General features: G+C 43.3%; 1 protein-coding gene across 5 annotated transcripts in view; it reads left to right on the top strand.

The window, feature by feature from the left end:
- Positions 1–25,909, top strand: part of MYOF (myoferlin) — a 131,262-nt gene that overhangs the window by 97,452 nt on the left and 7,901 nt on the right. For 2 of the 5 annotated variants that reach the window (XM_016164186.2, XM_016164185.2), the window contains 13 exons: positions 2,517–2,593; positions 4,475–4,531; positions 5,943–5,954; positions 7,184–7,282; positions 8,814–8,939; positions 10,797–10,952; positions 11,435–11,526; positions 15,031–15,201; positions 15,945–16,093; positions 18,162–18,301; positions 20,500–20,588; positions 20,679–20,774; positions 24,246–24,387. In XM_016164186.2, the coding sequence (XP_016019672.2) occupies positions 2,517–2,593; positions 4,475–4,531; positions 5,943–5,954; positions 7,184–7,282; positions 8,814–8,939; positions 10,797–10,952; positions 11,435–11,526; positions 15,031–15,201; positions 15,945–16,093; positions 18,162–18,301; positions 20,500–20,588; positions 20,679–20,774; positions 24,246–24,387 (1,406 nt within the window). The remainder of the gene's footprint in view (positions 1–2,516; positions 2,594–4,474; positions 4,532–5,942; positions 5,955–7,183; positions 7,283–8,813; positions 8,940–10,796; positions 10,953–11,434; positions 11,527–15,030; positions 15,202–15,944; positions 16,094–18,161; positions 18,302–20,499; positions 20,589–20,678; positions 20,775–24,245; positions 24,388–25,909) is intronic. The other 3 variants (XM_016164189.2, XM_016164187.2, XM_016164188.2) reach the window with 2 other exon arrangements.

Here is a 25,909-nt window from a genome sequence, read left to right as displayed (position 1 = left end):
CAGACAAACAAGAAAATGAGTGATTGCTGTCTGGTGTGATCAATATTTTGATGGGGAAATACCAGGCCCTCCCCCACCCCGCCCCGTGAGCATTGTCAGGGAGGATCTTTAGTTTAAGTTGCTGTCAATCTGTTGTCCCACTTCGCTAATGCATCATAACGTTGTGATGTAACTTGAAAGGCATTTCACTGTCATCCGTCAAGGAAAAAATAATACCTACCAAGTTAAAATGACTTGCCTTAGGTCACATAATTAATAGGTAAATGATAGAGTGAGGCGCGATACTTACCTTCGAGTTCCGTAATAAGTCATAGTTAATGAAGAGTGTTTTGCTGTTTGTTGTTCATTTGGTAATGACTGGTTTTTAGCTTAGCATGTGCCAGAGACTGGGGTAAGGGCTAGGGACTGGGTTGCATCAGTGAACAAGGTCCCAGCGCCCCTGGCCCGTGGAGAACTGACACTCATTTAGCTGATCGCTGGTAGCCTCAAGACTAAGCAGATGTCTTCTGTTTAAGCAGCTGTGGCACTAACCAGTTCTATTGAATCTTCCATAAGGTTTGGTATTGCTATTGCAGAGCCTCTGAAAGTCATCTGCTATGTGGGTCTGAGTACACTGTACCCCTGATTCAGAGAAGAGGAAAAAATGAAATCTACGGTCACACTTGAGCAAAACCCTACATGTGTTTATCCATAAATTTTTCAGACAAAGAAATTTTGTGCTGAATTGATGGTGCCTAAAAGAGCGACATTTTTGTAACAACTAGGATTAATGTAACTGCAGCCTTGTTTCATTTGGGGTTACTAAATGGAAAGAGATACCATTTCCTAGCATTTTTTCAACTGCTTTCAAGAGAGAAAGTTCTTTGATATGAGTATGTGAACTCCTGAGGAAGGGGCAAATGCTGCAGACTTTCTCTGGCTCCAGAATCGCTTGTGTGGGCCCGTTTGTGTCTATTGCTCGGGGGCAGATTGGGCCCAAGGCAGAGATCTCCTGGTTAGTGATTCTACCTAATTAAAGTATGATCAAACTTTCAGAGAGCCCCTACAGAGGAAAATCCTTAAGAAGTGTGGGGAACATAATGTTCTCAAAACCAGAATCTATTATTTTGGATCCTTCTGTTACTGTCTTAAAACCATTGCCAGGGTAAGAGTTATGGAACTACTTGGTTGGCCTAATGCTGGAAGCGCAGAGAATAACTTTTTCCTCCTGTCCCTGAGGCTTTGTTTGCATGAGGATGGTAAAGTGGAGAACTGGTATTATAAGAAGGAATTTGCATACAGTTGTGTTCCTTCATGCCTGCCCATCTGGCTGTCACATTCTGTGTTGTTACAGTTGTCAGGAGTTGTGGGGAGCTATCTTAAAAGTGAGGAGACTGCTGATAGATTGGGAAAGGGGTGCCACATGACTGTACGACAACCTAGCATTGCAACTGGCATATCATAGATGCTCAATAAATGTCAGTCTCTCCTGCCAGCCCAGTGTCTTCCCGATCATCCTCTGACATGTATTGAATGCTCTGGGATCTGATGTGATAGTTAAAACACAAGTTTTGGGGTCAGACAGACCTAGATAACTCATTTCTACTTACTACTATTTGTTTAACCTGAAGCAAGTGACTTGCTTTCTCTTAGCCTCAGTTTGTTTTTTAATCTTTATAAGAGAGATAATGGTACATATTCTATAGGATTTTTTAAGGAATTAAACGAGATCATGAAGATAAAAAGGCTTAGCCCAATGTCTAGCACCTGGTAGGTGCCTAGAAAATGTGTCTTTCCTTCCCTCCTTTATGTCCCATAAATCAGTTGCCCGGGTGGGTTAAACAGAAAGTTCTTTTGGCTTGGCAGAGTTTGCTCGGTCTGGGTTCTGGCCTCCTGTTGGATGTCTGGCTGCCCGATGCCTGTTCTGCGAATGGTGGATGTAACTCTCACCCTCACCCCCTCCCTAGGCTGAGGCTTTGGCACCCCTTTAGCTGAACCAGACCTGGTGAGCCCAGGGGCTGCTCCCAAGCCCTTACTCTAACCCCAAGATCCAGAGCCACAAATATTCTGGAAATTTTGCAAAGTCAGAGAGTGTGAGCCAACGCAACTTCAGACCTGAAATGTGCAGCTATTCATCATCCCTTTTTGCTTTTCTGTGTCTTAAAACAGACTCCAAGAAAAGGAGGCTCCTTTAGATGTAGACCTTCCCCCACACCACCCCCACTCACACATCTCTAAAGACAAACTATTGACACAATTCTTTTTTGAGCATTTCCTGTGTATAGGCACTGGGCTAATTGTCCAAGACTAAAGAAAAATGGGCCATATAGTCCCCTAAAAATATCTAAAACCATATCATATTTTGGAAAAGTTGATGAACCGTCGGCTTATTTCCTATATTTGAATGTGGTTCTCTCCATTCAGTAGTCTCATCCAGAAGCAAAATCTACTGCCCACTCTGTGGCTGTTAAAATTGAACATGGAATATTCACCACTGTATTTTTGTAAGTATGTAAGATTATGAAATTGTCTTGCAGCCTCCTTCATGTCTACCCCACCCTGCCGGGATATCATTATCGAAATAGAAGACACCAAACCATTGCTGGCTTCGAAGGTAGGCTTCAGAACTGATCATGGGATAATGTCAGTTTTATCTTCCAGGTTTCTAAGCATTTGGATGACTTTTGTCAAACAATCATTCAATGCAATTAAAATAATAATAAACCAACTTACCAAGGTAAAGAATCTAAATCTTGCCCTCATCAAAAGTTATGATGATACTATGTGCACTAATGTTCTCTACCCTCGGTTACCTGGGATACTAATAAAATAATACCCAGGCCCATGTCTCACCTTCTGAAAGGGACCTAGACATCAGGGTACTTTAAAATCTCTGCTAGTTATGCTAATATGCAGGAAGGCCTGAGAATCGCTGGTGTGGACAATCTGAGTAATATCATTGGTAGAATAAGAAATTTCAGGAGCAAATTTACAGCATTGCAACATTTAAAAGAGGCATGTGTGTAGTTTTATCCCTACATGGAGCAGAAGTGTCATGGATTTTTAGTGACCTTGTCAGTGTATGGGATATCCCCGATTTTTATATTCACTGTGGTTTTGAAGTCAAGAAATTGTTGGAAATGCTCACTCAGAACCCTCTTTTAAAATCGTTGCAGCCAATTCTACAAGAAGGAAATGGGGAGGGGGTCTCAGCCCAGAAAAAAGAAAACATCAAATATATCCCTGTTTCTGTTGGCATTTATGATGGACTTTCACAGCATGTTTTAGTGTGCAAACTGGCCAAAAAAATGCACATGATTGCATTTTAATGTGTTATGTCCGTAAACAGTGCCTTAAAAAAAAAATCCACTTCCTTCCCTCTGTGTTAAACTCACCAACAGTTGGACCATGATAAATATGATGTCCAGGGCCAGCACTGCAGTGCGTTTGATTCCGTTCTCCAAGAATCCTCCACAGTCACTAATGACAATAATGAATTTGCAAAACTACTACGTTCGCTTTGTAAACTACCCCAGATCTTTCCAATAAAACAATAGTAGCCTAGGGAGAACTTAAGTATAATGCTATGAAGATCCTTTATGTACATTTATAGAACACTCTGGAAAAAAGGCAGGAAAAAGGAACCTGCTCTATAATCTGCCTCCACCCTTTCTACCTCCCGTTGTCAATCAGTTCTTATTTGTGCATGCTGTGTACTCAGTAGCCCTAGGTATAGGGGACCAAGAAGAAGAAAGTCAATCCCTGCCTCTATTCTTTATTCATTTCATAACAATAGTTAACAGATGACTAGGTTACTATAGCAACACATTGTGAAAGTTCAGTTTACATCTAGAATTTAAGCGGCAACCTAGGAGGACTGGGGATGGTAGTAGCAGTCATCGGTGGGTGGGTAGTGCCCCACTGAATTATAAGTGACTTTGATCAGCTTGCTTGCCTAACACTCAGTTGAAGTACACTGTGTCGACTGGTTGGAACCTCTATAAAAACTAATTCCACCAGTTCACCAGGGAAGATAATGCACATTTAAGCAAAATCAAATGAGCAAAGCTGAGCTTTCGAAGAGCCAATAACAAGCTTGCTGATGTCCTATATGACATGTACATGTAGTCTTATACATGCATACATGTAACAAACCTGCATACATGTAACGTATATGCATGCGTGGTGTGTGTTTTTACATGTGTGTGCAATGTGTGTGTGATGTACATATATTACCGCTATCTCAACCCAATCTTTTTATATGGATTTAAATGGAGAAAATAGATCAAAACTAACTTTGCCGTTGATGGGAGCCGGAGGCTGTGGCTTTGGAAGCCACACCCTGCGATGCCTATGACAGCTCTCAACAAATGGGTTCAGCGCTACCACAAAAAAAGTGAGAAATAAGTATTTGGGGTGAATTGGTAAGGAAGAGCTATCCAGATAACATGGACATTCCTACATGGCCATTTCAACAATTGCCTTCCAATTCCAGTGCTTAAGCAGTATGTCAACAGCACTCGGCAAAATGGTTTCTCCAACGACAGTGCATGTATGTATGATAAGAAAATGCATGAGGCTGCCTGGGACTGCGGGGAACCTTGGTCTACAGACTTGTATTCCCTTTCAGATTCTCTCTCTTAGTAGATTTTGGAGTGAAAGACAGTCTTTAAATGAATGTGATTGTTTTAAGCCGAAGAGCATTTGGATATTATAAAGCAAGTTACTTCAATTGCTCCAGGTACTTTTTGTATGAACTAATGAGCAAGAGGGAGTGAATAAATTCTCCCATATTAATCTTAAACTTTTAAATCAGCAGTTTGTTTTGAATAATGCCTTTTAAATCATGAACTACCCTCTTCTTTAAAATGATTTTGAACAGCTGAAAATTGATGTGAATAAACAGACTGAAAATCTGAATTCAGGAACCATTCAGAATGTGAAAGTGCTTTGGGCATAACATCCCTCTCTCCAAAATCTCAATTTGGCTACAATGATTTAACCCTTAATCCTGCTTTGGTATGAATCTAATAGAAAGAAGTGTTATATCTATCTGACTCTCTGCCTCTCTTGGCAATTCTGTGTGCTGAACAAAAGTCAATCCAGAAAATATGAAGGGGTATTCTATAAGAAGCCCCATGGCCACACTACACAGGAGCTGCAGGGAGCACCTGTTACGAGGCATTGTTCTGTCCTCCCAATAGGCATGAACCTGAAGTTAGGGTTTTAGAGAGGGGATCTGAACAGCAATCCTTCAAACAGTCCCCAAGGGCAAGCTTAGCTTATGTTCCAATAGGTACCAAGGGAAAACTCAAGCCCACACATCCTAGCTCCCTGTTCTCTCATCTCTTGGATGTGCCCTAAGATCAGGGGTAGATTCTCCATGCAGAAGCTCAAATGGAAGTATTTGGCCAATGAGAGACTTGACGTCTTAGAGCAATTTTGATGAATGAATATATATTTGGTGCTATAACGTAGGCACAGTGGAAAAACCAAGAAAAGGTAGTTACAGGATGATATTGTGATCATGCCAGAAATGAACACATCGTGACAGGAATTTTTGAAGGGATGAAAATTAGGCCAAGTTGGGCATATGTTCAAAAGGTTTGGGACAGGGAGGTGAGCAGCTGCACCGCCCCTCCGATGTGACCACTGTGCTGGTGACAGTGAGATCCTCTAACGCCACTGAAAACATGGGACATGGGTGGCTCCCTCTGAGCCTTTCAATTTAACACTGTCTGTAACTCCTTTGCACATTTTCAGAGAAGAAACCAATGGGGTCTGTTTAATTATGAGATCATCTCGAATTAAATAACTCAAATAGTCCATTTAAGTGTTGGTCACATAAAGCATGCATAAGAAGTAATTTCTCCTTCTCTCTTTCTCTTTAAACCTAATGCTCATGGGATCTCTGTATCTGTGTTATATGGTTTGCCTCTTCTGCCCATACGTGTGATGAGCAGCTGACAGAAAAGGTAACTGTTGTACTCATTTTGTTAGATTTAATATGCATGTATTTTCTTCCATAAGAAAATTTTCCTAAAGAAAGCTTTTTAAAACCTAGGGTCAGGTTACTGACCCATGAAGAAGAAGAAGAAGTGTGTGTGTGTGTGTGTGTGTGTGTGTGTGTGTGCGCGCGCGCACGCGCACGTGTGCATACATATACCGTGCTGATAAAAAATAGCTTAAGTGTTCCTTCTTCCTTCCCCCCAGACTGAATAGGAAGCTTTGTTGCAGGTGACACTCTGTATTTTTGGCATTATCACTCTTTTCCAGGTATATTAAAAATAAGCATTTGTTGGTCCTGATGAGGATCTATTCTTGTTATAAATCTAAGTGAGATTTATAGCAGCCTCCTCTAAACTATAGCCTTTGGAAGTTTGAATATTCCACAAATGACACTGATATGCTGTCCCTTCTGCCCAACCAAGAACCACCCAGATAAACCAGAGATTCTCAACACTGGTTACACACTGGAATCACCTAGGGACTTAGGAATTGGGCACCCAGGTCTCACCGTAGGCTGACTGAATCAGAATCTCCAAGGATAGGCTAGGAGTCCCAAGTAAACCATAATGTCTCCTTACCTTTGATTCACATTTTATCATTTACGAAGCTCTTTCTCCCAAAACAAACCTCTGAGGTAGATGGAGACAGGTAGTCTTATTATCCCACTCAGTGGATGAAGAAATTGATGCTCAATGACGTTAAACAACTTGCTCAAACTGGTATGGCTTGTAACATAAGGGATGGAACTTGGATTAGAACCAGTTTTTCCAACTCTTTGCTTAGTGAACTTTGTTTTATAGGGCATTGCTGGCTAAAGGGTTAAGGAAACAAAATAATAGAAAGTATGCTGGAGGTTTTACTTTAATCCGTTATCTGTATATGTAACTGTCAAGAGGATAAAAAAGTAAAAACAGACAAATAAATAGATTGTGTCTGTAGGATGTAAGGAAATCATCTAGTATACCTGTGGGCATTAAAGCCAAACACATTTCATTAGCCAAGGATCATTTCATCGCCAGCTTCTGAGTAGAAGAATCGTGAATGCTTTATCCACTGTACATGTAAATAAAAGTCATATAATCTCGTTTGAGGTTCAGAAGCACCTGCTTCTCTTATCTATTTCATATGGATTTTCTTGCATTGACTGGAAATCAAGGTCATTACTAAAGATTTTTTCACCTCGACTCTTTTTTAGGAGGAAGAAATCATTGACTGGTGGAGTAAATTTTATGCTTCCACGGGAGAACTTGAAAAATGTGGACAATATCTTCAGAAAGGCTATTCCAAACTCAAGGTACCTGGGCCTATGCTGCTGTGGATGAGGGATCAACATTCACTAAAACTAGCCACAGACAATGCTTAGCAAAAGACTGAAAGGTCCAGTGGTGGGTGCTGATGGGGAGGAGCCAGGAGCACTTATGGCCTCCTGGTGAGCCCTCCTTGCATAGGTTTTGGCTTTACCAAGATTCTAGGGGCTTGAAGACAGCTTTTGACCATGGTTACATGACTACCACTTTGGGGCTTGAGGGTTTGTGGCAGAGGATTGGAAATGGGTTGGTACCACACTAATTAGGCCAACAATGATCTATTTTGACCCTAAAAGACCTAAAAGTCATGGTGTTCTTGCAGAAAAGCATAAAATGTTACCATGCTTCATTCTGTTTCACTAGCTAAAAAGTTGATTCTGTTACATATGTGCAACACAATCACAACCACAGCATGTGCGTCTAGGAGGAAGACAAGCTATGAGCTGGGCAGGTCTGACTGTGATCTTTCTCTTAAGTTTTGAGCTTTCCATTTCTTCATTCCATTTTTCAGACTGTAATGCACTCAAGTAGAAGCAAATGCTAAACTTTTCAGACTAATAGGAGAAAAAAACGTTAAAGTGAGAAATATCTAGCCATTAAAATGACTTTCACCACCAAAGTGGAAAAACCCACATCCTTTCATGTTATTGCCATAACATCTCAATACAGCTTAAGAGCCACCAGTATCAAACCGACCAATCCCACAGTCCACCCTTCCTCTCTCCCTCCCTCATTTCATTCCTCCTTCTTTTCTTCCTTCCCTCCTTCTCACCCTTTTTTCTTGTCCTCCTCCTCTTAGAGTTTTTTATCAAAGTATAATTTACATACATAAAGTAATCCATTCAGTGAGCTTTATAATTACGTGCACCTCTGTAGACTACCACCAAGACAAGGCAAAGAGCATCTCCATCACCACGGAAAACTCCTTCGTATCCTCATTTGGTCAGTTCCCCACCGTCTTCCATCCCTCCCCGGCACCACTGACCTGACTTCATCACCATAGATTGGTTTTGCTTGTTTTTATACTTCATATCAATGGACTCATGCAGTGTGTTGTGTGTGTGTGTGTGTGTGTGTGTGTGTGTGTGTGTGTGCATGTGTGTGTCTGGCTTCCTTAGCCCAACGTCGTAGTTTTGAGATCTCTCACATTGTCTTCTGTACAGTAGTTTGTCTCTTTTTATCCGTTGTATGGATACACCAAAATTCATTTTTTCCATTCTCCTGATGATGAAGCTGCCATGGACATTCTTGCACCATGTGGATGTGTTTTCATTTCCCTTGGATGATTCCCTAGGAGTACAATTTCTGCATCATAGAACAGGTGGATGTTTAACTCCATGAGAAACCCCCGGGCATTTTTTCCAAGGTGGTAGTGTTTTTCTGCACTCCTCCCGGCAATGTAAGAGTTCCGGTCGCTCTATCCACGTGGTCATGCCCCTTTAGTATCAGCCGTCTTTTAGATTTTTAGACTCCATCTGTATTTCAATGAGAAACTAAAAATCTGTTAATGGTTTTCAGATATATGATTGTGAACTAGAGGATGTAACAGAATTTGAGGGCCTGACAGACTTCTCAGATACTTTCAAGTTATATCGAGGCAAATCAGACGAGAATGAAGACCCTTCTGTGGTCGGAGAGTTTAAGGTGAGTAAAATGTGTGCTTTTCCTGTTTAAAATCCAACTTTTACTTTCTTTGTAGACCTAGGATAAAAGACAACCAACCCCTAGGGTGGGGTCATGTCCTCTGACATCTGAAAGAGGCTAGAAGGTGCTGACAAGGACAAGGGCACTGGGGGTCAGGGACAGAACACTCAAAGCCGTTCTCAGTATCTTTCTCTCTGCTCATGCCAACCACTCTTGAATCCTATAGATTCAGCCTCTCCAAGTTCTCTTTCCCCCTCCCATTCCCACTGCCCCCTCCCAGGCTTTCAGCAGGGCCATTGTGGCAACCTCTCAACCGATTGTCCTTGCCTCCTTTCTTGTGCCACTCCAGTCCATTCTCCAGGCAACCGAACCCTGTCACATTTCTTGACTGCTTAAAAATATCATTTGGGTTTGTGCCGGATCAAGGCTCAGCTCCTTCCTAAGGTGGAGGTGGTGTTTCACAAGCTACTGAGCTATTTGTCTCCTTTGCACCGCACCCTCCTGCTCAGGAGGCCCTCTGCCAAGCCCCGAGCACACCTCGTTGTCTCATGGCCCGGAGCGCTGCGACAGGCTCTTCTCCCTTCCCTGGATGCCCTCTTTCCCTCATTGTGGTCTGACAAACTCCTAGTCATTCTTTTAAGCCAGCTCAAATGTCCCATTCTTTGCGAAGTGTTCCCTGGTTGCTTCTGGAAGAGTGACTCACTTCTGCTATAGGCTCCCACAGGTCTAGGTTCCTGCCCCGTTAAAGCACCTTTCACATCGTAGGTATCTGTTTTCATCACTGCCCCTCCCTCCAACCATGCTTGGCAAATTGGGGCAGTGTGCTGCCAATTCCTAATCTTTTCCAAAAAGATATACTGTATGTGGTCTCAAAATTCCTCTCATCACAGCTGCCCACCAAGCAACCAAAGATGGCACGAGAGTCAAACCTATTTAACGTCCTTGTACCAGATGGGGTTCCTTGAGTTCATGTATGGGTCAGACTCCAAACCTGGCACATGTTAGGTCCTTACTTCATTCTGCTTTATTGCATGAATGTAGCTGGAGCTAAGACTCATGTGCTCTGAATCTAACATAAGTGTTTTCTCTTGTACTTAAGCTGGTTTCAAAATGAAATATACATGGCCTCTCAAGCTGACCTGATGGCTCACTCATTCATCAAGCATTTATTGTGCCCCTGCTAAACACCTAGCTCTGTGTTAGGTTCTGAGTGATGAACAAGACATAATTCCCATCCTCAGAAAGCTCATAGTCTAGTGAAGAATATAGACAATAAATAGACAATTACAACACAGAAGTCAGTGCTGTGACCAGGGTGAGTTGTAGGGTTAGATGAGAACATGCAGGGGACATTCCCAACCCAGGGCCAGTCAAGGAGGTTTGCTGGAAGAGGTGACACCTTTCTGTTGAGACCTGAGGGATGAACAAGAGTTTTCTTGGGAGTGGGAGGGAGTTTACAGGGAAATCACCCTAGTACTTTGAGTTTAAAAAATAATCACTTTACTTCTATCTTTCAAGTATGTGCCAGATTTCACTCCTCACCACCACCTTTTCCATCAAACTGGTCCAGGCCGCCTCCATTTCTGGCCTAGATTTTTGCCTGGTCTCCCTGCTTCTGCCCTGCTGTTTCTTCCCCTCCGTAATCTATTAAATACTTTATCATCATTTCACTTTGCTTACTGGAAATATGCAAAGTGCAGTGTACATCGTTTCTTTCAGGAAAGGCAGCTCTTCCTTACCAACGACACGACCCCTGTGGCTGTTCCTGAGTGTCCTGGGGAAGGAGGGTGTTGCCCAGGAGCCCTCTGCCCAGGTCCCCCTGGGCTCTGTCAGTATATTCGTGTGTCTCTCTCTCAGGGCTCCTTTAGAATCTACCCTCTGCCGGATGACCCCAGCGTGCCGGCCCCTCCCAGGCAGTTTCGGGAATTACCTGACAGCATCCCGCAGGAATGCTCGGTTAGGATTTACATTGTTCGAGGGATAGAGCTCCAGCCCCAGGACAACAATGGCTTGGTAAGAGTTTGGGTGTGGGGCCTTCCCTGGTAGTAAGATAATTACAGTCATCAGCCACCATAATTGTCATGTTCTTTCTTTTGGGGCATCTGTTATCTCACTAGGGGAAAGATACTCTATCAAAGCAAGGTATTCAGAAGAGGATTGTCCCAACAGGCACTTATCTAAGAGCTTGAATGCTCTTTGGATCCTCTGGCTCATCCTCCTCATTTTACAGATGGAACCTGGGAGGAGGAGAGTTGCTCTGTCACTCCTCCCTGCCACCGCCTTGGCACCCACACTGCTTCCCTGTAGGCTCGGCGGTTGCGTGCCACCCAAAGGGAAATGACTTTCGGACCTTGTCCGAGGCAGGCGGGTGCCATGGCCGCCATCTTTTCACCAGTTTGGGACTGGGTGAGGTGACACACCTGAGTCTATCCCAGAAACTGACTGAAACCTGCACCCCACAGTGACATAACATGCCATCTGTTTTGTCCTCACAGTGTGACCCTTATATAAAAATAACACTGGGCAAAAAAGTAATTGAAGATCGAGACCACTACATTCCCAACACTCTCAACCCGGTCTTTGGCAGGTAAGGGACACTTCTAAAAGTTTTCCTCTCATTCGTTTCCTCATAGCATATGCGTTAAAAATGTGGTCTACACCCCACTCTGTTCTAGGCCCTGAAACTACAAACTAGACAAATATTCTAGTCAGCGGTGCAGGAAGTAAATATATAAATGCACAAAGAAAGAATTTCATGGAAGCGAAAAATGCTGTGAAGAAAAAAAAAGCAAGTCATGGGATGGGCTCCTCTGAGAGAGATTTGCTCTGCGACCTGGGGACAGGAGTGGCTAGGGCAGGGATGGTCCAAGTCCCAGGAGTCCAATAAGTTTGTGGGTTCCAGACAGGAAGAATATGCAGGGCAACTTGTCGTGCAGTGTAGTTCTTACTCCCTGAATCCAGTTTGGGCTCTATTTTCTGAGATGTTTCAATTCCACCATTTTGATCCGATGAATGTATTACTGACCTTGTCATCAAGACTAAGGAGGGGACAGAAAGTAGAGACCCAGATGTCCTGCTCTCTCTGTCTTCCGTTCCTGCAGATTCTTGAAATAACATTACTTTCTTTATTGCTGCCTCTTGGGACTTGTTTCTGGGCTGTTGCATTGATCTCATCAGTACCTTCTCAAGGATAAGACAAATCCAAGTGACCTCTAAATGGGACCAGCATTTTTCAGCTATAAACTGCATCCACATTTATCAATGCCTATTATTACCTGACCTTTTATTTTGTGCAGACATAATGATGAGCTGTGTATTAAAAAAAGTCTCAAAAAATCACAATTTTGAGATACTAGTTATGCTCATTTTGCAACAGAGGAAATGGAGGCACGGAGAGAATCAGGGCCCAATGTGCCTAGCTGGTTAGAGGCAGGGTCAGGATTCAGACCCAGGCCATCTGAGTCAGAGTCTGCGTGGTTTCCACACGACTCTCTCTGTAGCTACCCCCATCTGATTTTCATCTCCACGTCAAACCTCGTAGCTGGGCAGGGCAGGGGTGAGCAGCCCACTTTACTGGTGAGAGAAACAGGCCCCAAGAACCCTGTTGACAGTGCTAGTCCATGATGGGGCCAAGATTTAGGTAGAAATCCCTAACTCCATTCCCCAGGTTTTTCCAACACCCTTGGTAATGCTTCATATTCATGGCAAAGCCACCACCTTTAGAAAAATGTTCTTTGTACAAAACATTTGTGAAAATAGTGTTATTTTCCCAGAACCTCACCAAGTAAGAGAATACCGTGTTCTTATCTGACATGTGGCTTATCTGTTCATTTCTGGCTTGATTATCTTGCCTATCCTCTGCTTTTCTGCTTATGTTTGTTGGCTTGTGCCCTTTTGCGTTCTCTCTCATACGCGTTTATGTGTATGTGCATGCACATGCGCGCGCGCGCACGCACACACACAAGAAAGTCTTTGTCCCTCGATCAATTCTCTCAGGTTCACACACATCGTTTTCCCCTAGCTCACACTCCATAACATACGTGCCCGGGGACCTCACGCTCACTCAGCTCCCAGGCACACACATGCGCACACCCTCTGTGCTGCACACTCCACGGCCACGTGCCGGGGCCAGGGAGTGGAAGTAATCCTTTGGCACAGCAATATGATCATTTCCCTTTTCTTCCGCTGATCCAGCCCTGAGGTCTAGACAGGAAAAGGCACGCAGGGCAGGAAGGAGGGCTTCGTGTGAGGGAGACAGGGAAGCAGGGAAGGCCAGCCTTTAAGGGAGAAAGGCGGCTCTGTCTGAACTGTTCGGATCAGAGGAGCCAAGCACAAGCTTAATTAAGTGGCAGGAAAAGCCTTGCTCAGAGCCACCCAGGGAGGAAGTGATGTCGTCAGGCTCTGCTCAGCCAATCCTTGTCTGGCATGCATGCAGACTTCCCCTCATCCAGCTGGGGTGGCCAAGGAGGTGCTGGCGCTGCGACCCCTCAGACAGCTCCGGTCCCCGGCCTCAGTCTTAGGGGGTGACTTTCTTCTTAATGAGACTCTCGGGAACTGTGAGACAGGAATTCAGGAAGGGACAAAATTCCTATGTCCTCAGCCATCATTCAGCACAATCCTACCACATCATGGCCTCCAAGTCAAACTCAATGGAATGTCACTGTCTTCCATAAGATGTTAATAGCCGTTGGAAGAAAAAGTATTTCTTTATCCATCCAAGATACCTGGGTTAAAAAGATAACTGCAAAACTTCTCAGAGCCTTTGGTTTGCCTGGAGGAATGCTAAGGTGGTTGCTTCTCAGTCTTATTTGACCAAAGAATTCTTTTTCTCAGAGGACACATATTACCTGTCCCTTGAATCCAGTATCGAATCATGGTGTTATGGGCCACATGTGAATACAGTACTTCATCTGTGGACATGATTCAAGTACCTTTTTCTAATGTAGAAAAAGGCCCCTGTCTAGCTGCAACAGTCTAAAACAGTCACTGAGATTTGTCTAGAAGACATCCTGGAAGCTTTTCTCTGGAGCCACATAGACACACACCCTTCCGCTCATATGGAGTAACATTCCTGGCTTTTTGGGCAGGATCTCGTCCACGTGCCAGAGTGCAAGGAAAAGGGGAGGAGGCACAGGGAGAGAGGAGGGATGGCAGGGGCCTCTCACAGTTTTCTGCCAACAAAATTTATTGAGCAACTACTATGGGCTCCCTACCACTGTGGACAGTGCAAACCCAGGACCAAACCCTGCCCTTCTGAAGCTTGTGCTGCTCAGTTTATCTCTCTCTCAGAACCTGCACCACATCGCTCACTTACCACAAAAAGTACTATTTGATTACTTTTATCTTTATCTCAGAAGTCTTTGCACTTTAATACGGATGCCACATGGCATATCCAGAAGGCCTGGGAGGAGAGCGGAAGCCTTCGCATCATGTCATGCTTGTGCATTCCTCTCACACTCTTCCCACTCCCATGTTTTTGTGGGGACAGTCAGGATGTTCCATGGGGTGGTGGTCTCTATTGAGACAGAAGAAAGAACAGAGCAGGGCACAGATTGGGGGCTGTAAATCTGGGTGTTTGTGCCTTACTAATATCCCAGCTGGGTAGAGATGCCTGGGTCCCCCAGTTAATAGGCATGTGATAATAATGTTAATATTATAGTTATTATTAGTATAGCTTTTGGGTTTTGAGCCATGCATTCATGCCAAATGCTTTCTAAACATTTGTTCAATTGATCCTTTAAGGTAGGTATTATTATTACCATTTTCAGATGAGAAAACTGAGCACAAAGAAGTTAACCAATTGGCCTAGGGTCCCACAGCTAGTAAGCAGCAGAGCTTGGATTTGAACTTGGGTATTTAAAGCCTATGATCATCTCCTGAGCAAGTGGATAGTCTCTTGTTGTCCTTTTTACTAATGTGCACTACTTATCAAGTACCTCCGCCCACTACCACCTGCCTGATTACCTTAGCCCTGATGTTCTCCACCAGCAGCCATAGCCACTGCCTGGGGTTCCTGTGCACAGAGCCTTGGTGTTTGGTGAGACACCTAGATGGGATCACAGAGACGCTAACCTTGCATTTGTTTATTTAGAATGTATGAACTGAGCTGCTACTTACCTCAAGAAAAAGATCTGAAAATTTCTGTCTATGATTACGACACCTTTACTCGTGATGAAAAAGTGGGAGAAACAATTATCGATTTGGAAAACCGATTCCTTTCCCGGTTTGGATCCCACTGTGGCATACCTGAGCACTACTGTGTGTAAGTTGCTTTGGCCATAAATGTAGACGATTTGCTCCATCTACTGTTAACACCTAGGGAAGCTGTGGCTGTCTATCTCAGTGCCTGTCTTCACGGAGCCACTGCTCCTTTGAGTCAGATATATGCTACTTTTCATAACAAGATTCTTTAAGAGAATCAGGGCCAAAGCACTGCCCAACTCCAGGAGGCAACTTTCACACTGGAGTCTGTGTAAAACGTTGGCCACCGGAGTAGCACAGTGCTCTGTGGGGATTGTACAGGCAGCAGTGCCCAGAAAACCCCAGTGCCCTCAGCCTCTTTTCGTGAGTCCCTCTCCTTGATGCCAGGGACTGAGGGCTGGCAATTGTTGATGGCAGGAATTCCCTACCCCCTCCTCCCCTCAACTGATCGATTTTGTGATGTCCCTCTTTATCTGAGTGCTTTTCTACAATACTTAATGAGATATAGCTTGCTGGTTCTAATTTATGAATTTGCCTATTATGATTATGGGGATCTCAGTCAAACTCCAAAGTTTTACAGAGGAGGAAATTGAGGAAGAAAAAGGAGATCAGTTGGCTGAGGCCAAAATAATTGTGGATTTTAGGTCTCTGGAATAGATTTCTAGGCAAAAGCCGAAATATAGAGCCCATTCGCAGCTCCCTCACAGCATGGGGGTGCCTATCCATTTGTCACTATGCATTTAATGGCTCCAAGAAGAACCTATGTGCCCCACAGTAACTCTGGGTATGGGATGTTATTCACAGCTCTGGAGTAAATACATGGCGGGATCAACTGAGACCAACACAGTTGCTTCAAAATGTAGCCAGATTCAAAGGCTTCCCACCACCCATCCTTTCTGAAGATGGAAGTAGAATCAGATATGGAGGACGAGACTATAGTTTGGATGAATTTGGTAAGATGTTGTCATTGATTGCAAGCCAGTTACAAAGGATAGTTTGGGGGTTTATATAAGTACATAAATCAGTTATAAACCCATTCCTATTGCTGGATTTGCTTTGGGGAGGGGGGTGGGCACAGCAGTACCCCAATCATACCACAGGGGACTCCACGCACATGACTATCTAACAAAAGAACCATTATAACAGATTTTTCCTGTCACGTCAAGCATCAAAGTGGACACATTTTCTCGTCTGTCTTATGTTTTACTTGAACTTATAGGTCATAACCACTCGAACTTTGAACACAAAGTCCTCATAATTAACTAATTTCCATGTAAAGCAAAAATACTCAGATGGTGATGCAAGAATTTCTCTATCATTCTTCTAGCCTTTCTCTGAGAAACCTCAGCGATGCCTGGGGTTGGTTCAGTGAATCTGCCAAGTTCACATGTGGCTCATGTCCTAACTTGGGGTCTTGCTCTCTCCTAAGCAGTAATTTATAATACAATCTGTCCTGCACATAAACAGCTAGCTGTATTGTGATGTAGGCTGAAATAAGCTTGGTAGAGCATAAGAGCCACGAGATGATCCTGTGTTTTGTAAGGAGGGGGTGGCAGTGGGAATGGCCTTGAGGGTTCATGGGATATCCAGAGAAAGCCGAGCAAAGACACACAGGAGTGAAAATGCTTCCTGATCCTCAACTATTTGTTCTTGACATTGTAAGAAGCTATATTTTTGTTTTCGAAGACAGTCAGTATCAGGGATGATCAGATATTTAAGAAATGTTGATGCTGCTGTTAACATGAGAACTTACAAAGGAGATAGGGAATAAACTGGCAAGCAACATGGCCTAGCCGACAGGAATACTCCAAGACAATGAAATGATACCCCCAAAAGCTGTATCTGTCGTGACGGTTGTTCTGGTTCCCCTTGTTATGTAACAAATCACCCCAAAACGTAGCAGCTGAAAACAACCATTTTGTTTTGCTCACAGTTCTGTGGGTGAGCAATTCAGGAAGGGCTCATCTGGGCGGTTCTCACTCAAGTCACTCATGCATTGGTTGCTGTCAGATGTCAGCTGGGGCTACAGTCATCCAAAGGCTCAACTGAGCTGGATATCCAGGATGGCTCACAACACATGGCTAGCAATTGATGATGGCTCTTGGCCAGGTGCTCAGCTGGGGCTGGTGACCAGAGCACCTACTTGGGCTCTTTCAATAAGGCAATCTCTGGGTACCCAGGCTCCTTACATGGCAGATGGCTTTCCCCAGAGCAAGCACCCCAAGAAAATCAGCCAGAAGCTGTGTGGCTCTTTATGCTTATCTTCAGAAGTCATACAGCCCTTTCTCTAGTCGTCAAATAGCTCTCCAGACTCAAAGATAGGATATAGACTCCGCCTCTCAATGGGAGGAGTGTCAAAGAACATTTGATGACTGTGTTTTTTAAATGCTGCTGTAATAATCAAACTAACAAATTTCAGTGGCTTAACACAATAGAAGTTTATTTCTTATAAATTTAAAACAGGCATTCCTACAGGTCGGCAGCCCTCTTCCAAGCAGTGCTTCGCAGGCTCAGGCCCTTTCATTTTACAACCTGGCCATTCTTCAGCTCAGGTGTCGAGGTTGCTGTTTTCTTCTGTATCCAGAAGAGAAAGGCACATATAGGATCCTATGTGAGAGGGTTCTATGTGCCAGGTCTATCTGAGACACACAGGTCACTTCCACCTGCATTATATTCTAGCCTAGCCTAGTCGCATGGCCACACCTAACTGTGATAGAGTCTGGGAAACAGAGTCTGGCTGTGAGCCTCTGCCACAAGGTAAATGCAGCTGCTCTCACACATTCTAGTGTGTTCTCGTCCCTTTGCTGTTGGTAGCCCACAAGTCAGGTGTGAGACAGGTTGGGCTAGGACCCTGGTCAGGAGCTATTTCTATCAGTGACTCCTTCACCAGTCGAAGTTCGCACACTGAAACTGCCTGACCATTTTGCAAAGTCTGGGATGGAGTGCCGGGGGCCCCTCAGGCCATCTGGCTCAGCTGTTCCCAGAGGCCCATTCCTATTTCAATGCTGCTTTCCATTCCAGAAGCCAACAAAGTTCTGCACCAGCACCTCGGGGCTCCCGATGAGCGTCTTGCCCTTCACATCCTCAGGACTCAGGGGCTGGTCCCTGAACATGTGGAAACAAGGACTTTGCACAGCACCTTCCAGCCCAACATCTCCCAGGTAAAGGCGCTCCCTGCTTTTGAAGACCCATCATCCACACTTCAAACTCAATAGCAGACACGGACTTGCCTCTTTTATTTCTTTTGAATACTTTTAGATACAAAAGAAATAGAAATGAAACTCAGATTAACCTCATTCCAAATGGGAATTTATTGTAAGACTTTTCAGATAACTCACTAAATCTAGACAGGAAAATTACTATGGCTCAGAACAAACTTGGACTAGAACTTTCCCTGTCTCTCGTCTGTTTGTCTCTCTGAGTCTACTTTATTCTGCCCTCTTTCTGTGGTACGTTCCCATGCATGAGAATATTGTGTGTTTCTGGGGTTTTAATATAGTCCCATCTGCTTCCAAATGTGGAAAGGATGGGTTGCCCCAATTTGCGCCCAGCCGTCCATCACTGGACCACTTGGTCATAACTAGGAGGTCAGGGCCTGGGAAAGCAACTGCTCTTGGCCTAGCTTGGGTGAGGCGGTGCCATCTGGCCAAAGAGCCAGGAAACAAGCTGGGCCACAGTGCACATCATGGCTCTTTACAGGGACCATGTAGAGAGTGATGGGGACAGTTAGTTTCTAGAAGCTAGGGAGAAGTCTCCAGAGAAGCAAGGAGAGATGTGGCAAACAACCAAATAATCCACATGGAAGTTTGTTATAATGAAGACTCCCAGGATATGCCTGCAGAGATCCGGATTTAATAGGTCTGGAGTGGGACCGGGAATCTGAATTTTAACAAGTACTTTGAAGGGTTCTGATGCAGCTAGCTAGGAAATTCCACTTTAATAAATATTAATCTAACGAATGCAAATTTTGTTGATAAGAACAGCAGACCCATGCACAAGCTTATCTCTAAAAAGTATCACAAATGGCCTGGGCTTACTAGATGGCCTTGTTTTTATTCTGTTCCACATTTTTACTTCTTCCTTCCTTCTTTTGTTATTCTTATTTCCCTCAAAGAGCCCTCTCTCCCCTCCCATCCCTCAATTGAACAAAGTCTCAAGAAATTACAAAGTGAGGAAGATTTCTCTCTGGGAATCACCAGTAGACACTGCCACCACCCCAGCCCCCATCACCTCTACCTACCACGTTGGACAGACTGTGGCTGGGTCTCAGGAGACACCTGGATGCCTAATGCTCTGCAGCATGCTTGATGTATTGTAGAACCTTGAGCCCTAGGGATTAGTTGGAAGAGAGTCAGGATCACAGTAAAATATATCCCTTTTCAAGAGCTCCAGTTAATTCATTTTACTCACAATGCATTAGGAAGCCAGTCTAGTGGTTCCCTTGGCAACCTTCTTAAAGACCAGTCTGTTTTTGTCATGAAGGCAAAGTCTACAGAACATCCAAAAACAGTTTGGGGAATTTAAATTGGTTCACATGGTTGATGTAGTTTGTTAATGGCATTCCTCGTCTGTCTGGAAGAACATTCCAGTCAGATAGATGGGCTTGGTCTGTGGCAGTCAAAGACCTGAGCAGGGCCTCACCAAAATGACAGCACAAGTGTCAGTCAAACTGTCACCCTCCCCCTTCCTGAAAGCTTCCTCCCAGGTCATGGGCACTAGTGAGCCAATGCTGGGGAGTCCTCAGCATGGGGAGCAGTCATGTTCTTGTCATTGAGACCCTCCTTTGAAAGTGTCATGTCATAAATCTTTCTTTTACGAAATTAAATGCCACTTTATATTATTTTCGTTGTCTATCTTGAGGTAAGTGGAGAAAGTCCTGGGTGTCACAGAACTGGGACTGACATCAGGTACACTGTAATGATGAATAGAGTAACAGCTTGAGAACCGTTCTGAGAGTCGAGGGCTGAACTTTAAGTTGTTGTAAGACGGGGTGTGTGTGTGTGTGTACATTTGTGTTTGTTTATGTATATGTGTCTGTGCGTGTTGGGGGTTGTGCTAGCAATGGGAAGCCCCTTATTTTACTAACCGGGGAAGACTCACGACTGTGATACATGTGAGCACATGCAGCCCGCAAAGACTCCTGAGTGAGAGTACAGAGTGGGTGGCCTAAATTACATGGAAGATATAAGATTCATCTTGGTTTGCTCTTCTACTCCTTTTTTCCTTTTTTTTTTTTTTGTCTTCTATATGGACTAATAAAGTAGGCCCAAAGAAATAGTTTCACTTAGGAAATATGAATGAAAAATGTAGTCTCTACCACCTATAGCTTTATTTCTCTTTTCATTTCTGAATGGCTTAGGGAAAACTCCAGATGTGGGTGGATGTTTTCCCCAAGAACTTGGGGCCACCAGGCCCTCCTTTCAACATCACACCACGGAAAGCCAAGAGGTAAGTAATCTTGAGACCCTGCTATATTGAACGGGGGTCTTGGGGCAGGACCAGAGGGAAAAAAGCACCTGTAAAATGTGCTCTTTTCAGATTTTACCTGCGTGTGATCATCTGGAATACCAAGGACGTTATCTTGGACGAGAAAAGCATCACAGGAGAGGACATGAGCGACATCTATGTCAAAGGGTAAGGTTAGCATGCAAGAGCCTTTGGCAGATTCAGGGAATGAAACAGACTTCTTCATCAGTTTTCATTATTGAACATGTTCACTATAGGATCCTCAGTTGTTTGGAGCTATTTTATTTCATTAATGCAATCTGCTTAAGAAGTTCCAGGGAAATGAAGGTAGAAAGAGCAAAAAGAAAAGAGGAACTTGTATGGATCTTGTTTATGAGCAGAATCATCGAATTACTTTAAGAAATTATAATTATTTCTCCATTTCTCTTTTAAGAAAATGGGTTTTGTTGAGTTTATTAAGCAGAATTGTTTTTTCTGCGACTTCATAGTCATGTAGTTCATTTTTATTCCTTTTCGATACCTTGAATGACTAGCTTTAGAAACACAAGGAAAACTTCTAAATTTTCACTTTTTATATATTTTATTACCAACAGATAATGTCCATGAAAAAGAAGAAATATTAGCAGAATTTTTTTTAAATCATCGATTCCACCAAGCATTACTGAATGCCTGTGTCCAACCTGTAAAGCAGCATAGTTGTTCGTTATTCTGTTACTTGCCTAATTCAGTGCCAAATAGTTTATGTCAATGTTAGTTATACATTGATCATAGATGTTGAGTACAGAACAGCATAGCAATTAAGAAGCCAGGCTGTAGTTTCATACCAATTGGGTGTAAATCTTGGTACTTTCCCTCCTAGCTGGACAAATTAGTAAATTTGCTGTTTCTCATCTGCAAAATGGAGATAATGAGAGTACCCACTGCCTAGGGATAATCAGAAGACTGAGTTACTGAAAGCATTTAGAATAGTGTCTGGCAAATAGTAAACACTATGTATATTAGTCAGGGTTCTCCAGTGAAATAGAACAAATAGTCGTGTGTGTGTGTGTGTGTGTGTGTGTGTGTGTGTGTGTGTGTGTGTGGAGAGAGAGAGAGAGAAACTTACTATGAGGAATTGGCTCACCATAATCTGGAGGCCGCGGAGTCCCACCATCTGCCATCTGCAAGCTGAGAAAGCCAGTGGTATAATTTAGTATGAATTCGAAGGCCTGAGAACCAGAGGAGTTGATGGTATTAATCCAAGTCCGAGGTCAGGTAAAGATGAGATGAGATGTCCCAGCCCAGTCAGTGAGGCAGAGAAGGGGGTGAATGCCTCCTTCTTCTGCATGTGTTCTATTTAGGCCCTCAACAGATTGGACGATACTCACCCACATTGGGGGAGGCAGTCTAATTCACTGAGTCTACTAGTTCAAATTCCAATTTTTTCCAGAAACACCCAAAATAATGTTTACTCTGGGCACCCTACGGCTAGTCACGTTGACACGTAAAATTAACCATCATGCTATGTGTTAGCTAGTAGCATTACTATGCCACATAGACTAAGTTAGGTCCCTTGATATGTAAAAAGATAAGACTCATTGAAATGTAATATATTCATAAAAAACAAAGTTTCATTTATGATCCCAAGTGACCTTCAATCAAAACTTTGTTAGACATAATTACTGTCATTTAGGATTACTGTAAACAGGGAATATTTCATCAAGTTCTTCATTATTCTTTCTCATTTTAGAATCTTATTATCATTCCCCAAGGAAAACTAATCCCAGCTAATCATATATCTATATGCAAATTTATTTGACTATCATAAGCATTATTTTTTTTTCAAATCAGGGAAACAAACTCAAGTAATACTGGACTGACAGAAAACTTTAATCAAAAAATAAAGCGAAACCTACAGTACCATGTCACATTTGGAATTAATCTAAGTACTATGTGTGAAAAGATGAATAATGCAAAAATAACATGCATAATACTACACACATGTGAGTATTACATAAAGTTATACACATGTGTACACATACATGTACTTAGAGTAGTGAAATTATTTTAAAATTAAAATGTGAAAGATTCACCAAAAAAAGAGAGAGAGAGAGAGAGAGAGAAGGAAATGCCGCAGGTGGTGAGCAGTCTCGGGGAAGATGGTGGTGACATTTTGGGAGTGGGTCTGGAAGTAAAACCACTAAGGGCCCAGCCAGAGAGTGTGGACTCTCTTCGATGAGTTAGTTTAAAAGCTTAAAAGTTAATCGTCAAAAGGAATCTTTCAACTAAGTTAACTAGTCAGCTGATTGATCAGCAAAAAGTAAAACTATTGTAGTTGATTGATATTAATACCACTACTAATTAGCACATGACTTCCTATTCTCCATGGTTCTTTGAGGCAGAGTAAAGAGCTTGGACTTCAGAGTCACACAGACGAGGAGTTATATTGAATTCCATCCAACACTGGCTGTGTGACCTTTAAGTAAGATAGGTTCTCTGAACCTCAGTCTCCTCATCTGTGAAATGGAGATAGTTGTATAGTCAGGAAGAATAAAATAAGGCATGCTAAGTACCTGGTTCATAGTAGATCATTGAAAACATAAGTTAAGGGTTTCCCCTTTCCCATTCTTGCCCTTCTAAGCCATGATCCCTCATTCTGTCCTCATGTGGGCCGTGTGAATGGAGCACATATCATTAACCTCATTTTATAGACGAGAAATGAAGCTTAGAGTCAGTGGCAGAGCAAGTTCACAGACAGGCCTGCCTCCTACCAAGAACCTCCGTCTGTGGGGTCCAGGCATCAATATTTTTAAAAGCTCCCTAGTTGATTCCAATGCAATTTTAATGTGCAGTCAGCGTTGAGAACCATGCATCCAGCCACTTTACCAGCCTAAAATTCAGTGTTTCCTCTGCTTCCCAACTGGAGTCTTTCCAATAGCAGGCAGATGTGACAACAGCTTCTTCCCAAGCAGTTCATTCATTCATTCCTTCATCAGATATTTAATTAATGTATGCTATGCGCCAGGCTCAAGTCAAGAGAAACTTTTCAAATGCCAAAAGTTAAGCTGTTAAATTGTTTATGGAAATGAATTTTCATAGATATGCATATGAAAATAACAGCTTACATCTCCCTTGCTAGTCTCATTAATATGATCAGAGTGACTCTAGGAATAATAAAAAAAGGAAGCTGTAAGATTATTTGAGCCGTGCCTGTTTCGTTTGCTTAAGTAAAATAATGAAAAGGAAATTCTAAAACAGAACTAACTTAAATTCATTGAGCCTATCAGCAGTGATGACAGACACTTATGAGTTATACTTATGAAGACTCAAAAAATAACCAGCAAGCTCCAACATTCCCAAAATAGAAGTGAAGTTGTTGATATTTTCCAGAAAATTTCACCTTATCCCTGTTAACTGAAGTCTAAAGGATTTCCTGCTTTAGTTTTAGAGGAATTATATTTTATTTGGCTACAACTTGTGTTGAATGCAACAGAGCGCCTCCCCTTCATAAATCAACCCCCAGTGCCGTCAATAACTGGAAGCTGCCCAAGAAAAGTGCATTAATTCTCCTGCCCTTCACTCGCCTAATCACTGCACAATTTTGCGGCTAGATTGCCTGTCAATCACACGAAGCTAAGTCTGTTTGCCTCTGCTTTTCAGCTGGATTCCTGGCAATGAAGAAAACAAACAGAAAACAGATGTCCATTACAGGTCCTTGGATGGCGAAGGGAATTTTAACTGGAGATTTGTTTTCCCATTTGACTACCTCCCAGCTGAACAACTCTGTATCGTTGCTAAAAAAGTGAGCTCTGAAATATGCCAGTGGGAAGTGGATGTCATGGGTCTTCCTTAATGCAGATCGGATACTCAGGGAATGTTGGAGCCGCTCGGCACCCCAGCAGTCATGAGTCCAGCTCCCTCCTGGTACAGATGGGAACTCTGAGACCCACAGAGGTGTAGATACCTGCTCAGGGTCACACAGTTATGACAACTCTTTGTGTAGTTAGAAGCACAAGGAACAAAACTTTCCTTCCCCTAATATGTTGGTTGCTAGGACCTGATAAAGGGTAGATAGACGTGACGGTCTTATATCAATATATACAATAACCCAAGTATATGTCACAGGGAGACTGATTTCTTCCCATGATAAACAGAACTGTTTTACTAATTAACCAAACAGAGGCAAAATATTAAAGTAGATAAAATTTCCCTCTTTTAGAAACACTTCCGTGAGGGTTTAGGTTCCCGGTCGTCTTAATTTATAAGACTCTGTTACAGAGCTCAACTCAGACTGGCTTGTACTGAAAAAGTGATTTGTTGGTTCATATTACTAAAAAGTCCAGGGTTGACTGGCTTATGGAATGCCTGGATTTCAGGTTGAACTGATGATGCCTTTAGAAATTGCTCTCACTTTCTCCTCCCCTCTGCTCTGCCTTCTTCTGTGGGCCTCGTTCCCTGGTGGGGGCAATGTGGCTGCCAGCATCCTGCACTGTCAGCAACCTCAGCAGAGAGAGGACAAATCCCCAATGGTGCCAACCAGGCTTCTGGAAATGGGCTTCAGCATCTCTGCCTGTTTGGGGCCATGTGCTTATCCCTGAACCAACCAACGCTGCCTATGGACACAGTGGTGACTAGCCTGACTCCAGAGTTAGGGATAGAATCATTTCTTCCTAAATTGCATGGACCAGAGGAGAGGAGTCGCCAAGAAAAATTGGGTGCTTTCCTCCCAAAAAGGGGGCCTGAACCCAGGGCAGGCAATAATAACAAATGTCTCTTATAGGCCCCTCCATCCCATTCCTACCCCAGCCTGTGTTCTATCAACTTACCCTAGCTCTTCCCGGTCACCTCCTGTACCTACATCTGATAAAAAATATACCTGCCTCATGTCACATCTGGCCAGGCCCTACTGCGATGGCCGTACTCAGTGCTGGGGCTGTAGTGAACATTTTTCTGTGCCAGGTGAGGTGAGTGCTTTCAAAAGGCACTTTCTGGAGACACGAGGGTCAACCTGATGTCATATCATGCACACTTTCAGATGGTGAGGCAGACTGGGGAGGGGGGAAGGTGAAGGACTTGGGGTCAGATAGGCCTTAAGTTACCTTTCCTATCCACCTACATCTGAAGCTGGACCTCCCCGTGCCCTGTGCCCTGAGCCGTAATTGGAGCATGATCTCACACAGAATAGTCAGGCGGAGCCAGACAATAGCAGAGTAGGCTTCCCAGCCTCTCAGAACCAGGCCCTTTGAGCCCTGCAATAGTATCTGGAATAGTATCTGAAAAACAAAAAACAACTCAAATGTCTTCCTTCAGTTTCATGAAGTATT

This window comes from Rousettus aegyptiacus, unplaced genomic scaffold (assembly GCF_014176215.1).
Source record: "Rousettus aegyptiacus isolate mRouAeg1 unplaced genomic scaffold, mRouAeg1.p scaffold_m13_p_6, whole genome shotgun sequence".
Lineage (NCBI taxonomy): Eukaryota > Metazoa > Chordata > Mammalia > Chiroptera > Pteropodidae > Rousettus > Rousettus aegyptiacus.
This window is presented reverse-complemented; position numbering and strand designations above follow the sequence as displayed.